This window comes from Sceloporus occidentalis, unplaced genomic scaffold (assembly GCF_023333645.1).
Source record: "Sceloporus occidentalis isolate IW3139 unplaced genomic scaffold, rSceOcc1.0.p SCAF_1, whole genome shotgun sequence".
Classification (NCBI taxonomy): Eukaryota; Metazoa; Chordata; class Lepidosauria; order Squamata; family Phrynosomatidae; genus Sceloporus; species Sceloporus occidentalis.
The window spans coordinates 90610763-90628808 of record NW_028316981.1 but is presented as its reverse complement, the minus strand read 5'-3'; the positions used below and the strand labels follow the sequence as shown (position 1 = coordinate 90628808).

General features: G+C 40.7%; 1 protein-coding gene across 2 annotated transcripts in view; it reads left to right on the top strand.

Annotated features, from left to right (window-relative positions):
* LOC149321799 (HMG domain-containing protein 3-like) overlaps positions 1 to 16979 on the top strand; it is a 33838-nt gene extending 16859 nt beyond the window's left edge. For both annotated transcript variants that reach the window (XM_089528722.1, XM_089528732.1), the window contains exons 12-20: positions 1702 to 2003; positions 2810 to 2937; positions 3625 to 3756; positions 7041 to 7225; positions 7505 to 7724; positions 8779 to 8912; positions 10901 to 11017; positions 13724 to 13933; positions 14914 to 16979. In XM_089528722.1, the coding sequence (XP_089384848.1) occupies positions 1702 to 2003; positions 2810 to 2937; positions 3625 to 3756; positions 7041 to 7225; positions 7505 to 7724; positions 8779 to 8912; positions 10901 to 11017; positions 13724 to 13933; positions 14914 to 15381 (1896 nt within the window). In that variant the 3' untranslated portion in view covers positions 15382 to 16979. The remainder of the gene's footprint in view (positions 1 to 1701; positions 2004 to 2809; positions 2938 to 3624; positions 3757 to 7040; positions 7226 to 7504; positions 7725 to 8778; positions 8913 to 10900; positions 11018 to 13723; positions 13934 to 14913) is intronic.
* The last annotated feature ends 1067 nt before the right edge of the window (positions 16980 to 18046 follow it).

The window sequence follows — 18046 nt, the reverse complement described above, 5'->3', positions numbered from 1 at the left end:
TTGTTGTGTGCCTTCAAGATGTTTCCGACTTACGGTAACCCCAAGGCGAATCTATCATGGGGTTTCCTTGGCATGATTTGTTCAGAGGGGTTTGCCATTCCCTTCCTGAAGCTGAGAGAGTGGGACTTGCCCCAGGTCACCCAGTGGGTTTCCATGGCCAAGCCGGGAATCAAACTCTGGTCTCCCAGAGTTGTAGTACAACACTCAAACCACTGTACCATATTGGCTCTGATGATTGTGGGTGGGGCATGTGTTCCCTGAGACATCGTATCTCACACGTGGGCTCTTGTAGCCGGGGAGCGAACAAAAGAAATGCCAAGGCCTTAGTAATGCTGCAAACTTTACTGAAACAAAGAAGCAACGCGTAGTAACAGAAACAAACTCAGTCTTCTGGTGGAGTTACTTACGTGCGGTTCCCTTCAGACTTCCGGGTCCCCCGTTCCTCCACGCCCGCCTCCGCAGCACTTCTTGGAGGGTTCCACTTTGTTTTTTTCCTTCCCCTCTGGCCTTGGGCCTTGCTCCCACTGCTCGCACCTCGGGTCCCACCACTCGCCAGATAAAGGCCCTGACTCCTGGCGTCTCCACTCCCCCTTGTGAGGATATCTAAAGTCCCCTTCTTTCTTGGGGTTGGATAAAACCACCTCCATGCAGGCTCCTGCCCTTAACAAAGAGTGACGCCGTTGCAGAGTCACCAGGTAGCCTACCCGTCCTGGGCTCCTCTGTACCTCTCCTCACCCTTTCCCGACCGCCTCAGCACATCCCAGTCTTCCGTGAACCCGGCCCCTCCTCTCGTCCACCTGTCGCTCCGCTTTTATTCCCCTCCCCTGGGCGGTGCTTCTCCTTCCCACAACACTCCTGGGTCCTCCCGCCCTCCAGCTCCTGGCTTCTCTCCATCAACCCTCCCAGTGCTTGCCTCCACCTGGCTACAATGATACTTTAAGGAATAGAACAGGCAGCTGTATTACTGTAGTTCCTCTCTCCTTAGTTTCCCCTTCCCTGAGGGGCACACTGCAGTTTTAGCAGGAAGCTGTGAATAGTCTGAAGCAGATCTACACATATAACCCAGAATGAGACCTCTGTGTGTTGGTTTTTCTACATTTGAGTTTTGTAGGTGCCTATCTCTTTGGCTGGCTGAAGGAACATTTTTCATTGTCTCTGCACTTCTCATATCTTTGGAGTATAGAGACATGTGGACATGTAGTCATCATGGGGATTCTGAATTCTGTAGTCCCTGGCTGGTTTGTTAGCATTTCTATTGAAACAGTTTACATAGTGATTACATAGTGATTATGTAATTCCATGGAACTGGTTACCAGCTGAAATAGGTCTGTTAAGATTTGGTCAGCACTTCATTCACATTTAATACATTTCGTTAGTGCAGTGTGGCAGATGCCTAGTGAAATAGGAGCATATATCCCTTTACTCCTCCAATTGAGTTACCAGGGGCACCTGTTTGCCAGATCATTTTACCCAAAGGTGTGATCAGAAGACTTTCATGGTGTATGTGATTTGTTGCTCCAGTGTGGTTTTCTCTTGCCCCTGCCTTGACTGTACGAACCAGGGCTCATTTGAATAGTCCTGCCTAAACACTACTTTGATCATCAATAAGACATCAGCTAATTTACATTTCAAACAGTAAATTCTGATTTAGATTTAAACTCACAGTTGTTTTGACTGGTAACATGATAACTTTCTTTGCAGGAGGTCACCTCTAGCCCTGCACTTGTATTGAACACCAGTGAACCACTAATCCAGTCTCAAAAAGAGATCCAACGTCAATCCACTCTGCAACTTCTGCGCAAAGTTATACAGATCCCAGAGAATGAATCAGAGATGTCTGATGTTTTTGCTCTGATTAATGAACTCAATAGCTCCAGGCTTATCCTGTCCAACATGAATGAGGAGACAGTCACCATTGAGCAAACCTCTTGGTCAAACTACTATGAATTTCCTTCATCCCAGTGCCTTCTCTGTAACAGTCCCTTATTCAAAGGAGGACCAAAGTAAGTTAAAGATTATATCGATTGCTGTAAGGCATTATTGAGAAAGTGAGCAATTTGTGGCCCTCTGGAAGTTGTTGGGCTACAGCTTTCAAAGCTGATGGGCATTGTAGCTCAAAAGCATCTGAAGGACCACGTGCTCTCCATGCCTTGTGTTATTAATATTTCTTTGGTTACAATTTATCTTTGCTATCAAGACCCGTCCATGCTTCTAGAATTCTAGCAAACAAATAATTATGGCATATTTATTTAAGTTATTTGTAGCTCACTGTTGGTCAGTGAAACTACCAGAAGCAGATAGGAGCTGCTGTGTTCCTATGCTGTTTTATCCACTAGTACCATAGATGTCAATTATAGAATCTCAAGAAGATGCTCAGAATCTCAAGAAGATGGGTCTATTAATACTTCTTTGTTATACAATACAAACTACAATAAAACACACACACAAACAGTGAATACAGAATAAAACAAAATATTCAGTACAGGTAATCAAGTATACTAAAGGTATAAAGCATACTTATTCTGATACTTATTCTTGAGAGAGATGTGGAAGATTGCATTAGTATCTGATTGCATCAGTTTAGATTTATGTCCTTCTCTGTCCTTCAAATACATTATCAAGATGTCTTATTTAGAGGCTTGCTCAGGAAAACTTGAGAGAATTAGTATTCTTTGCTGTGCATGGGTTTTCAGTAGTGGCTACTTTCAAACCTTCTTTGATCCTTGTTCTGCCTGATGAATGTATAATGTTCCTTGCATTTCCTAAATAAGTGGCCAATAAGTAACTTCTCCCCCCTCCACTGTTATAGTTCTCTTGCAGGCCCTCAGGAGTGCTGGTTGTTGACAGCAAATCGGTTGCAGGTGGTCACTGCTCAGCTCAAGGTGTGTGTGAATGTGCAGTGCTTGGCTCTCCATAGCTTCACTGATATCTACACTGGTAAGAGAGTCTATTAATGAACTAGGTTTTAGGAGGTTTAGCCTTCCTCAGTCTCGGTCCTTTGGGGACCGGCAAGCAGGGAGGGTTAAAATGGTACATGGTAGCACACAGCCATTCAAACCAATTGGGCTTGAATATGTGTGAATTTCCGTGTGTGTGTGTGTGTGTTCTGGAATGCTTTAAAAAGGTGCTGGGCATATTAATGAAAAATGAAGCTTTCAATGGCTCGTAGGAAATGATGAATATATATGCTTTCAAGAATTAGAGCCCGCGAAAATGGAGGCACGACTGTACTAACAAACAATTCACCCTAGGTTTCAGAGCTAGATCTTGCTTTAGCCACAATCCCTGAAGAAGCTCTCAGAAGTTATGGTTTCTGTGCAGCCTTTGTAGTGGGAGTCAGTCAAAGTCCTGTCCTCCTGGACCAGATGGAAATAAACTAGGAGCAAAGAGGTATCTCTCCCTTGTTTTTAACAGGCACCAGTAGGTTTAGCCTTCAAATGGGAGAGAAATGAAAAACCGAGGTGTACATGTTAAATCTATCTGCTTTTGCTCTAATCTGATTTGTTTTATTACCTCTGTATGTATCTGTATGTCAATAAAAGTCTAGAGACTTCCATTTTGAACTCTGCTCGTGAATACTTTTTTCAAAATCTGTGTAAGAACTGTTTTGTTTTTCAACTACAGGTTTGTTTAATGTGGGTAACAAGCTTTTGGTGAGTCTCGATCTTCTCTTCACTATAAGAAATCATATTAAACTTGGTGAAGATCCTAAAGTGGCCATCAACAACATCTTGGAATCTGTGCAGAAACAAACTGGTATTGATATTAGCCTTTTTTTTTCTCCTTTACTGTGCGTTTTCACACAGGCAAGGTTTGTTCCTGAAAAACTGGTGGGTAACTAGAGGTTCTTCAGACAGTATTGCACTGCAATTTACCATCAGGCCTAGTTAGCATAGTTAATAATGAGGGATTTAGAACCTGGGATATGGGTGTTCCCCAGCTCTAAAAAAGGAGAATTATGCTATTAATGGATTTAATGAAACTGCTTTTTCCAACCAACTCTGTTAAGAATGTAACATCCATGCATGTTGTTCAATGGAAGCAAGTTTTCTCATTATTTAGATATTTATCCAGCAGCTGTAACTGTATCAAAACAGTTCCCAGCTTTCATTTATTACTTTCATCACCAATTATTTTTCTTTTGTGCTGATCTTTCTCTCTTTCCACCCTCATGCTTATTCAGTCTTTACTAGCTTTCCTTGGGTTTGAAATCAGTTTATTCTCCTCACCCCAATGCGATTTATCTTTGTCCTCCCCAACTCTTCTTGCTGGTCCCCCCCCCCCCCCAACTTCAGAACTGGCTTTCTGTCTCCTAAATCTTCCCTTCACCGGGAAAATGATTACTATCTATTCCTCCCAGTTCTGGGTTACTATATTTTAGTTTCCAAAATTCAGGCAATCAAATGTATTTATTATATAGATAACTTGCTCATTATGCAAATTGTGAACTGGTTCATAAATATATTTATCAGCATACAAATGTGCTGCTAATTTTCCATTCGGGAATACCTCTTTAAAGTTGCTATATAGCCAGGAAACATAAGTTTTGGCTTCCCTGGACCCTTTCTTGTAGTGCTGGAGTGCATTGTTTGCAGCTGAAAGTATTTTGTGCATTGCCATGACCCTTTTTCTTTCTTACCTTTTCACCTTATGGAGCTTCTGTTCCTTCAATAGCTGCAAGACATCAGCTAGTCAACAGATATAGCTTCTAAGCAATGGAGATTCCACAACATTGGGGTTTCTGCTTGAGGCATCTAAAATAACTTGCCTGTGCTCGGCATCATTATTAATACCTTCATAAGTTTCTTTTCCTTTGTAAATAGTCTAACCAAAGTTGCTTACAATAATAACAAAAAAGTTACCTAATGTAAAATGACAACATTTCCAGGTAATTTTGGGACTTTTGTATCTTTAATTTGTTTTCAATTTATTGTGACCCTAAAGCTCAAACTTTTTACCCTTGTGACCCTCTTTATAACTGTATGTGGGTGCCGCACCGTTGACATAGTATATGAATAACATATTTTTGTTTGTTTAGTGTTCATATTTTCATTTCCTCATGTATATTTATATTTTAACAGTTTATAAGGAAATAGTTTGCCACCGCCTCCTCCCTCAGTCAGGGACACCAGGTACCCTCCTTGTCTTCCTCTTCCTCTCTAGGGCAGATAAACTTTGGTGAGTGGAGGAGGAGGAACCAGGGCTTCCAAGTCTCCCTTGAGCAATTCTCATGCCCCCCCCCCCGAGGGTCCTGCCCCACTGTTTGCAAACCATACCCCAAGCCATGCCCTAATGCAACTCTATCTCCCCCCACCCCTTTTCATTTTTTGTTGTGGGGGGCAAGATTTGTTCAGAGGGGGTTTGCCATTGCCTTCCTCTGAGGCTCAGATCTGTCCAAAGTCATTCAGTTGGTTTCCATGGCCAAGAAGGAATTTGAACCCTGGGTTCCCAGAGTCCTAGTCTCACACTCATCATAATTCAGAATTTAAAAAGTACAGGAATTAATATACCAAATTAATTAGCACACACTACAATTAAACAGTCTACAGTCCTCCCTCCATTTTTGTGGACTCTTGAGTCCACAGTCTTGGTCCTTTGGGGACCGGCAAGCAGGGAGGGTTAAAATGGTGCATGGGAGCACACAGCCATTCAAACCAATTGGGCTTGAATATGTGCGAATTACCATTTTTGCAGGTATGTGTGTGTTCCAGAACGCTTTAAAAAGGTGCTGGGCATATTAATGGAAAATGAGGCTTTCAATGGCTAGTAGGAAATGATGAATATATATATTCTTTCCAGAATAAGAGCCTGCAAAAATGGAGGCATTACTGTACTAACAAACAATTCACCCTAAGTTTTAGAGCTAAATCTTGCTTTAGCCACAATCCCTGAAGAAGCTCTCAGAAGTTATGGTTTCTGTGCAGCCTTTGTAGTGGGAGTCAGTCAAAGTCCTGTCCTCCTGGACCAGATGAAAATAAACTAGGAGCAAAGAGGTATCTCCCTTGTTTTTAACAGGCACCAGGAGTTTCTCTTTGTTAAGTGTTGGCGTGTTTTAATTCTCCAATTCCAGGCAGACAGTTGTAATTCAATTTTTAAAATGTACATCTGCATGCTTCTGTCTCTCACGTGTATACATGTGTGTGCTTCAGGTGAAGAAAAGCCAAGGTTACATAGTAGTAGGATATATACAGTTGAGAATCTGTAGTATTTGGACCAAATTCCAGGGCTTCCTCCTCTTCAGGAACTCTCTTGTGAGATGTCTACCACCTAGTGGCTGACTCAATACGCTACTCCAGGCCACAGACAGCTTTTAATTATTTGAAATTAATCCTTAAAAAAAACCAAAACACCTTAGTACTAAAATGCACACCCTCAGGGTTCCTTTAGTAAGTTTGCCAAATTCCAAGTGTCTAGTTTTCACAGTTGTGGAACTATTTCAGACAGACAGATATTATACGTCAGTGTGGTAGTGCAAGGAAAATAAAACTATTTTAACAGTTACCTGAATATTTGGTTGAACAACAACTTCTTCTTATTATATTTATTTATATCCCACTTTCTTCCAAAGTTGGAACTCAAACCAAGTGGATAATGTGGATCCTCCAATTTGCACCTAGATTTGCAAGCATACATTTTATTTTAGTTCAGCCATACGAGTGAGTTAGTACATAGGGTGACTTGTTGATATAAGGCGAACAGCTAGAAGATTAGGACTGAAAGTCTTTGCTTAATGGCTGCAAACTGTAACTTGGGAGGTGGAAGGCTCAAAGAAACCTAAGATTAGACTCTACAGATTTTAACTGAGACACAGAGACATATGGTTCTAATTCTGGAAAACATATTTCAGAATTATGTCTTGAAGCAAAGACAACATTTTATTTATCCTGAATTTTCTATCATCTAGTCTCAATCTTTAACTAATGTGATCAGTGCATTTCAGATGGCTTTGGCTGTGTGAGGTATTTGATTGTGATGGATTCTGTGCTGGTATAGCCTACAAGGGTTAAACTGTAAGCACCTTTCTCTTTTTCTTTTTGTAGAGAGAAACCTGAGCCTAGAGGAGTTGAGTCAGCTTGAGGAGCTGCTGTGTAATGGCTATTGGGCCTTCGAGTGCCTCACTGTCCGAGACTACAATGATATGATATGTGGAATCTGTGGCATTGCGCCAAAAGTTGAAATAGCTCAGAGAAATGTGGAAAATGTTCTATCATTGAAAAACATTGAGGTAGACTATCATATGCCATCCAGCTGCATTTTGCCGGCAGGGCTATTGTATACTGGGTTCATTCCCATAATAAACGTGCCACCACTGGGGGACAATGGAGGTTGTCCCTAATGGTGGCGCACACTTGAGCATCTGTGGATTTTGGAATTTTAGATAAGGAATGATACCCTTTTCCTAAAAGCAATGAGAATAATCATTTGCAGCCTGTAGGATGGAACAGAATGTGTAATTGTTTGAAAAGTGCTTGACACTTCCCTTTCCATCTTTTTCCAATGGTAGTTTACCTGGCCAGAATTCTTGGCATCAAGTGAGGTTAATGTGGAAGATTTTTGGTCCACCATGGAGACAGAAGTGGTTGAGCAGGTGGCATTCCCTTCCAGCATCCCTATCACAAAGTTTGATGCCTCTATCATAGCTCCTTTCTTCCCACCACTGATGAGGGGCAGTGTGGTTGTCAACACGGAAAGAGAGAAAAACCTCGAAGCACATACAGTTCCAGGTAGTTTCTCTTTCTGGCAATTGTGATCTTGTTTGTCTAGTTGGTTAGTAGCTTAGCTAGGTTCAAAAGGGATACTAGGAATATTGAAAAGGCAGAAAATTTTGCATTGTGTTGTGGAATCTTGAGGGTTGAATAAGATGTTCCCAGCTATACATGAACATTTATGAAAGCAGTAAGTTTAGATGTTCATTATGTTGTGTGTTGCCCACTCATGCATGCTCACCACTGCTCCCTCTGCAAGGGATATTCTAGGGCTGAGAAGAGTAAACTCTCCTTGGACAGTTTATGGATCAGGAATATTTAAAGGTTTAATATTAAAGGTTTATGAAGCACCAGTTTAGGGTTGTCATTTCAGGAAACAGTTGGGGATTATATGGTTCTCCAAGTGCTGCTACACTGCAGCTCCAGTAATCCTAGTCAGTGGCACAGAATTTTGGGATTTGTAGTCCACCAGTGTCTTGAGAGCCACACAATTCCTGCTGTTGTTTTAGTTGATGTTCTTATGCTCTGAACCTCATACTGTCAACTTCTGCTGGAGATGGATAAAATTTATTATTTTATTTATTTAGTTTTTTCACTTACATCCCATTTTTCTCCCTAAACGAGATCCAAGGTGGCTTAATTTAATAGCTGCAGGTTATTGGGTTTTTGTTTCTCTGTTAGTTTTCATTTATTCAAGTATTCTGCCTTTCCAGCATGTGATCCAAGTTGGCTTACAAAAAGACTAAAAGAAGGGGAAAAGAAAATTTGTTTATTTGATATTATGGACTTTCTGTCTGTGTGTGTATTATTTGCATAATATAAATATATATTTTTAAAAAGACTAAAAGAAGAAAAGCTAAAATCTTGATTAATAAAAAAATGAAAACATACTTAATCATATTATTTTAAAACACCATTGAATATCAAAAAAGTAACATTATTTAAAATTAATTGTAAGCAACAAAAATCAACCACACACCCCTCCCCCCAGGACCATTCCTCTCAGTTGTGGAAATGATTTCAATATTTCCGTGCTATATGCAGCTACTAACAACTGACTCTTTCTCTTTAGGTAATGCTAGTGTTCTAGTGAGGCTGATTCAGGATGAAATCTGTAAAATGGAACAGATTGGTTCTTACAGTGAGGAAGAACTACAGAATTTCTTGACCCAGTGTAGCATTCCTTGGGAGGCAGGAGAGTCCAAGGTAATGAGCATTTCTGTAAGCACATTGCAAGTCCTGGCTTATGATGTAAGTAGCGCTTGCTTGACCTCTTGCTGTTCATTTACTGTATGCTTTCACTTCACTCTCCATCAGTTCATTCTATTTAGGAGAGAATCATAGAATCATAGAGTTGGAAGAGATCACACGGGCCATCCAGTCCAACCCCCTTCCATACAGGAAATCCAATCAAAGCATCCCCAATAGATGGCCATCTAGCCTCTGCTTAAAGACCTCCAAGGAAGGAGACTCCACTACACTCTGAGGGAGTGTGTTGAACTGTCAAACAGTGGAAACTGGTGAGGAAACAGAACCTCTAAAGGGTCTACAAACCGACCAAGAAAATCCTGCAAATGCTGCACTCAGTGAAGGACAGGAAAGACCCTCTCACGGCCACAGGAGTTTACCGCATACTGTGTAGCTGCTTAAAAGTCTACATAGGGACCAGAAATGTGATGTTCAAATCAAGGAACATGAGAGACACTGCAGACTTGGGTCAGCCAGAAAAATCAGCAGTAACAGAACATGTTATAAACCATCCTGGGCATAAAATGCTTTTTGAAAACACTGAAATTCGGAACCATGCTAACAATTATCAGGTCAGAATGCACAAGGAAGCTATTGAAATCCATAAAGAACTGGACAACTTCAACAGGAAAGAAGAAACCCTTAAAGTAAACAAAGTTGGGCTGCCAGTCCTGAAAAACACCAAAATCAAGACCCAGTAAATGCAGATGAAAACTACCCAGGGTGAGGGGGGTTTCCCAGCAGACAATGGATCATTAATTAAATAGACACACTGAGGCCTTGCCATTCAACAACAGAACAATACACAGATTAACATGTAAATCACTTCTTATCCAGCAGTATATATTCCCCACTTTATTCCATGCCAGCATTCTCTGAAGATGCCAGCCACAGCTGCTGATGAAACGTCAGGAATAAACAATTCTAGAACACAGCCTCATAGCTCAAAAAACCCACAAAAAATTATAGAGTACATTGGGCCCTTGGTATGAGCTAGGGTTTTATTCCAGAGCCCCTTGTGGATACCAGAATGTAGATGCTCATGTCCCATTAAATACAATGCCGTAGTAAAATGGTGTCCCTTATATAAAATGGCAAAATCAAGGTTTGTATATTTTAAAAACATTTTCAAGCCATGGATCTTGAATCCATGGATAAAAAATCCATGGATCTGGAGGGCTGACTGTACAACAAATTTGAAAGCTGAAGATTTGATCAAATACAGTCCGCCCTCCCCATTTTTGGGGGATCTGTTCCGCCCCCCCCACCCCCAGGTATGGGAAAAGCGTGTATGCTCAAGCCCCATAGAAAGTAATGGGGCACATGCTTGCAGGGGCACGCAGGGCGCACGGCATGGGTACATGCCCCATTATTTCTGCCAGGGCTTGCCTTCCACGTAAGCTCAAAGCCGCGGAAGGCAAGTCTTCCTATGGCGAGGGCTGAATGTAATAGTTTCAGCTGCCTGTTGGAAACTCAAAAGGATCTGGCCAACCTGATTTCCCTTCTAGATGAGGTTCCACCTTGATCTTCAGTACAAAAAAGAGTATTTCAGTTTGTTCCAACAATTTCTAATCTTAATTCACTTTTTTAAAAAATATACTTGAGGTTTCTGAGGAGGAAAAACTATTGTTTTACCATAGTTTTTTTTTTAAACTTCCATAATATGTGAGACATGCATTCTGAAACAGCAAACAAATGCAGGATAAAAACTGAGTGAAAGTCTGTTTAAGAAAAATCCATTCAGCAATGAGAGTTTGTCCAGGTTGCCTACTTGTCAAAAATAAAATTGGAAGTTTGGGTAGTAGGCAAATTACAACTGTGACACATTTTAAGTTATGAGTGTCCATCCTGTGATTTTCTAGGAAATGCAGTTCTTTACAAGTAAGTAAGGTATTTTAATTTTGTTGACATGCTGTGGTTTCTTCTTTGTTTGGTATGTTTCCTAGGAGCAGCTCTGCCTCTCTCTTCTGGCTCTCTATGATTTTGTCCAGAATGGGACACAGATTAAGCAACCCCCAGCACATTTCACAGGAGGAAAAATCTACAAAGTGTGTCCACACCAGGTGAGGTCAATGAAAAATGACCCTAGGATGTTTCTTGAGAGCAGGAGTGGGCAACTGCAGTAGGTCTGGGGCCCTGTTTTCTGTCCTTGGGACCTGCATAGGCTGCAGGTCCTCCACCTGAAAATGGTGGGAAGGACACTTTTGGCTTTAGAGCAGGGATGGGTGGGTGGGCTGCAACCTGTTTAAAAGATGAATTTGCTGCAATCCAGGGAGTATGGAGGGGTTGAGGTCTGCAGAAGCAGCCTTGGATACCTGCATCATGCCCCAAGGCAGCACTTTACCCATCCCAATCTAGAGTAGATGACTGCCCTGCAGATGAAAATGATCCTATTGGTCCATATTAAATCATCACTGTCTTTATAGCATAGCATAGCATAGCACAGAATATAACCCCCTATTATGTCAAACCAAAGTCATAATCCAGTATGCTTTTTACCTACAGTAGCCAAACATATCTACCTTGGGAAGCTTCCAAGCTTGACAAGAGGGCAATAGTGTACTCCCACCTGTTGCTCCTCAGCAAATAGACTCTGTTGGACTTCTTTGGCAGCTGTTCATTTATATCCAGAGGGAAACATTTTCATTTTGATAGCACTGTGATGCTATTTCACACTAAGTCCTGGATAGCAGTAAATATGAAGTCCAAGGTTGCTTCCATTCTGGCACATTTCCTTACAAACTATTCTAGAACACAGACATTTAAGACTTTTTAGATTTTTTCTCTTTAATATCTTCAGAATGAAAGGATATTCATTGCCCCAAAGAAATATTCCTTGAAGGGTTTATCTTTACCTCAGAGGGGCATGGTCATTATCTGGCTTGTATCATCAGATTGCTTTGGACGTGCAGCCTGGTTTTCATGTCCCTTAAGGCCTTGTCCATAAGTCTCTCTGCATCTTCCAGCTTCTTCAGACACCTAGGTCTCAAGGGACTATATCTGTTCTCTGAGAGTCAGAAACTGATTGCACTGAACACACAGTCATGACTTCTGTGTAGCAGACAGACAGTCATTCTGTGCACTTCACTGGAAAGCCCGCACAACCCAACCAGCCATCTACCTGCAAAACATTTTGGTTTATTGGGCTTGTTCACTTGGAAAGGCAGGATTGTAAGGGCAGAAAAGGGGAATGTTGATTATCCTGCCCACATTCTTTCACTGATTTCTGGTAAACAGTTGAATCCTCTGGGAGTGGGCAATAAATTACCAGGTAGGGAGAGGAAAGAGGCAGTTCCTGGCCTTGTACAAATGCAAAGTTTTCACTCACTATATTCGTACGTTCCTAAAACTTAGTCTAGGATTTAAAAACTAAAAAGGGAGTTTTTAAATTGATCTAGGGTCTACACCTACACTTTAGCCTGTAACCTCACTAAAACCAGAATTGAGCTTACAGTGAATTTGATCTGAAAGCCAAGCCTAAGCTTTTCATCATCTGACTGTTCTAGTATCAAGGTCTGTGGGCAGTGATGGTTCTCACCAGTGGAAAACTATAAATTTATAGTTTTTATCTCCCTTTGCAAATTGGGATTTCAGTGAGGTTTCTGGTTGAGGCTTTAGCAGTAGAACAGAGGTGGAAGGATAACACACACACAAACCAAGGATCTGCAGGACTATTGTCCTATGATATAGTTCCTAGGAATCAGTGCTTTTGCTGTGCCATTGAGTGCATGTCAATTTTGATTCATACATTCAATCAGTGGTTTTTAACTTTTTTGTGGTTGTGGGCCCCTTTAATAATCTTGGTGAAAACTGTGCACACCCTTCTCCCTGCATACTCATAAAAATATATGCACATCATTTTGCATATAATTTATGCAATATATAATATATAATTTGCATATTGCTTTGGAAATGAATTTCCTTTACATTCTAATCAGGAATGGGGAAAAATGCAATGAACACTTGAAAAGATTAAAGATTTACCTTAAAATGTTGTTCATGGGTACCTCTCCATAGATCCTGTACAAGGTTCATAGAGCTAGGTTAAGAGCTGCTAGTTTAAATGCATGGGTAGCATTTTCCTTTTCCTTTCATAGGTGCTTATCGCATCTATTTGCTTAAACCAGGTGGGCAACTGTTTTTAGTCTTCCATGCCTATAATCCCTCTCCATTGGTTGTGCTAGCTAGGGCTGATGGGATTTGTAGGCAGAAACATTTGGAAGTCTGCAGTTTTTTCCCTTTGACTTTGATTACCTTGATGTTTTTTTCATCAATTGACTCTTCCCTTGGTTCTTGTCCTTCAGTCCTGTTCCCATTTAGTCAGGGAATGTGAAGTTTACATTAAATTGATATACATTACTATTACTACTGATATACATTACTATTTATTCTAACAGTATATTACGTGGAAAGTGGTATTTCCTGGCTTTTGAGGTAAATGAGTAAATGAGAATGATGGGTCTGAGAAGTTTACTTGATTCTTTGGCTGGAATAGCCCACAATCTTTTATTGATGATGACTGTAGAGAATATCTGGAAATTATTATTTGTTTAGTTACTGTTTTGTTGTTATCTTTATATCCCTCCTATTCCCTTAAAACAGGGATGCAAAGTAGCATTTACTGTATGCCATTTTTGAAGAAACTGAAGTTGTCCAAATGGTGTTGGAGAAACTTAAGATGGAAGTTTTACTCTGAGTTTGTTCTGAGTTCTGGGTGCTTGTTCTTCCATTATGTTGCACTAAACCTGTTGCAACTTTTATCTTTGCAGGTTGTGTGTGGCTCAAAATACATTGTCCGAGCAGAAAGCTCCCGGGACCATGTGGACCTCCTAGCTTCCTCACGCCACTGGCCACCAGTCTATGTGGTAGACTCTGCCACTTCCGTGGCACTGTGTGCAGATATCTGCTATCCTGACTTGACTGCTCAGATGTGGGGGAAGAACCAGGGTTGCTTCTCTGATCCAACAGAGCCTTTAAGGGTTAGTTGCCTTGCACTGCTGCATCGTTTTTAAAGCTAGTGAGAAAATCAGTGTTGGATTCTCTTCTTCTCCTCCTCCTCCTTCTCAAGAAACAATTAAGAGAAGGGTATAAGGGCAGAGAGCCCCTTCTCAATTGCCACAAGATTGTTTTTCTGTTTACCTGAAGCACAACTCATTTTCTAATCTCCGCTATATCTTTCAGATATTTATTTTGCTTACTGTAGCTTTGACAACTTCCAGTTTTGAGCAGTTTACTTTAGAACTGCATGCTCTGTAGAACAACTTCTGCTACCATCACCAGCACCACCACTACTACCACTTCTATTTATTAATATACTGCTTTACCCTCGTCTTTCAGACCCAAGCCAGTTTACAATAGATAAAAAAACAAACAAACAACAAAACCCACAGGAAAAAATTCCCAAAATACAAAGACTGAAGTAATCTAGCTATTACAAACAACAATTAAAAGCATAATCTCTCTCTGTGTGTGTATAAACAGCACCAAAATAACAAATATAAAATGCAGCTCATAGTTAGGGATGATGGGCCTTGTACAATCACTCGTCAAAGGCTTGTCAAAATGGTGTTCACTGTTTGTTGAAAGATAGTAAGGAGTATTACTGGTAGTAAAGTAGCTTAGTAGTAACGTATATGTACGTGAGTAAACACATATTGTTATTTTTAAGATAGTGAGGTATTTTTGCTTTTTGAACTAGTATTACTGAGTTACCTTTGCAGTCTTGTTCTGCTTCTTGTTAGTACCTATTCTCATTTGTTATGCTCCAAGTATTGCAGTAAGCAACATACTTTGAGAAATGTCATTGTCTGGTCTGTGTTTGCAAAGGTAATTTGTTTTCATTTAGACAGGGAGTACATGATCCATATTGATGAGGTCTCAGAACTGTGCAAATTGATAAGAATGCAAAAGATCTTCTGATATGGAAGTCATTTTTTTTCTTCCATTTTTCCTTCCACAGTATGTGTCCTGCCCAGAACTTCTTGACAGGCACTACCATGTGGACATGACCAGCACTGAGCATGCTATTCAGCATCCAGTTACCAAATCAGCCTCTCGCCGCATTGTTCACACTGGAATAGAGGAGATCAGTCAGAGTGACCCAACAGGTCGCCACCGTTCCCTTTCCTTGTGCCGGGAACTAGAACACTACAGTGCTATCATTACAGCCATCAGTGACAGCAAGACAAGCAATGTCCGCCAGAGACCTATTACCTTTGACAGTGCAACCCACTATTATCTCTATAATCGCCTGATGGATTTCCTCTCCAGTCGTGAGATTGTGAATAGGCAGATTCATGAGATTGTTCAGAGCTGCCAGCCTGGGGAAGTTGTCATCCGGGATACACTGTACCGTCTTGGTGTTGCCCAAATCAAGACAGAAATGGATGAAGATGAAGAGAACCAAGGAGAAAATGGTGTGGCATAATATGCTGTGTTGTAGCTATCTTGTACCCAGAGATATGCACAAGCTAGGCTGCAGATGCTCCCGACAGTTTGCTGCTCTGATCCTGAGCAGCTTTGACAGCTTAAATTGACCACTCTACTGAAGTCTAGATTGAGTTTTTGATTTGCAGATAGCTTACTATAAAAGGATGGGTTTCTCCTCCCAAGGAGCTGGGAGGTTCCCAGCCTAGCCAAGATGGTGTGTTCTGAGGGAGAAGAGAGTTTTTGGTTACCTCAAATGGCTGGACAGAGAAAGCAAATGGATTAATAGAAGACCATCTTTTGGAAGTGTGTGCATTTTGTGGTTTTGAATTCCTAAGTAGAAAAAGGAGCATAAGAGAAAATTAGAGTGTAAGACTTTTATGAATCTCCCAAAATTTTATCCAGAAGGGGAAGCCATAATAGACCAAAGAATATTTGGACCCCAGCTGCTACTCTTCTATTCAGAAAAGAACTTTCAGGCTGACCTTCATGTCCCATCAGTATTGAAGGGGTGAGAGCATGTCTGTTCTTATGCCTCATTCTGCCTCAACCTGAAGAGACACTATACCTTTATTTAGTGGTTGAAAACCAGAGAAAGCTGTTCTTAATGGCTGTCTGTATTAAGGTAATGGTTGGACTAGAAAGCTATAAATGCCCAGGCTAGCATAATTGTTACAAAGATTCTTCAGGGATTTGTACACTTTGAATTAAACATCTAGACCAGTGATGGCGAACCTTTTAGAGACAGAGTGCCCAAATTGCAACCCCAAACCCACTTATTTATCGCGAAGTGCCGCGTCCCTCCGACTTTCCAATAACAAACTCTAACAAACTCTATGCTGGGGTGACGGCACATGTGCCCATAGAGAGGGCTCTGAGCGCCACCTCTAGCACGCGTGCCATAAATTCGCCACCACTGATCTAGACTCTTGATCAGGAGAAGAATTTCAGGCACTTTAGTTTATATCCTATCCATGGACATAATAGATTATTGTCTATTCCTTTGTCTACAGACATAATTTTGCAGTAATTGGAGCCAGTGAACACAGTCCAAAAGGAGAAGCTTTTCTGATTACTTACATCATAAAATTTGTTTGAGAGACTCTGTAATACTTCCCTGTCAGGGCCTGTGCAAACCACTACATGTTCCCCAAGTGCAGCATTACATAACTGACTTGGGGGAGTTTCATTTTGTCATACTTCCTTAATATTTTTCCTGATGAAATCAGCATTATTCCTCCTGTGTAATGTATTGACCCCTGAAGTGTAAACTGCTTGCATTGTCTCCTGATTTCCACTTGCTTTTGGCCATCCATAAATCTGAACAATTATTTCTGCTACATCTAAAAAGAGGTGGTTAAGGAATATAGGGAAGAGTTTCCTCTGTATTTTTATTCAGATTTGTGGTGTGGATTTGATAAACTTCCTTCTGTGAAGGATTCTGGTGTGTAGTGTGCTGTCAAAAAAAGGAACCATACAAAACTTCTGAGCAAAGATTATGATTTGCTGTTAAAAGCTAATTTATGAATCACACTTTTTCATTCAGTGATAAACTTTAATAAATTTTCTCTTCCAGTGTTGGAGAGTGAAAATATTCAACCTTTGAGTTTTCCTTGTTTGCTAGCATTCAAGATTTTTTAAACCAGTGGAAAATACTTCTTTCTTTGATTACTAAAAATTGTGGTTTCCAGGATATGTGCTGGGGTGTTCCTGTAGGTTGGTGCAATCCTAACATTAATTTAATTATAATTTGTTTTATTTATATACCGCTATTCCAAAGATCATAGCGGTGAACAGCAAGTAAGCTAATTAGCAAGTAAGCTAATTTGCCCCCAACAGTCTGGGTACTCATTTTAGCGACCTCGGTGTAACAGAAATTTCAGGAAACTTAAATTTCTAGGATTGGCAGAGCAATAGGATTGGCAAGAGGACCTAGTAATTGAAAATCCATAAGTTTATTTCCAATTGTCGACAAAGGAAAACAATGAACTCAGTGGAATTCAAGTTCCAAAAGCTGAGACCCCGAACAAGACAAAATGGCTCTTTTTATATTATTCAAGACAAAGAAGCTTCTTCAATACACCTGATTGGCTAATTACAATTTAAACATACAGAATTCTTACAATCAGAACAGAAATACATGCATACATTAAAACTGCATCATCACTCCTTACCCCCTCCTGTAGGAATTCAGTGGCTTTCCTCCTAACCTTGCTTCTGAATGTCCTTATCGCAGTAGTTTATGTTATGTCTTTTTACTGGTGCCAGCTTCCATCCAGGTCAAGACGCACTCATTATTCCTTTGCTCTAGTTTTTCTAAACTCCAAGCCTTTATTTCAAAAACCATCTCTCTGGCTGACAAAGGTGACTCCATCTTTCTATAGTTTTTTATTTCAACAAGGAATATTTCCACCACATCGGAAGGATGCAAGCCTGAGTCGAGCTTGGGCCCTTTTGCTGGTCTTGAACTCGCAACCTTGTGGTTTTGAGTGAATGGCTGCAGTACAGGCATTTAACCACTGCACCACCAGGGCTCCTTAATTAATTTATTTTAACATTAATTTAAATGTCTGTGAAAACAAGAATGTTTGGATACTTTATTAGGCAAAAAGAGTTCTCTCGCTTTCTACTGCTGTGCAGTCATTATAGATCTCATCTGAAGTTCT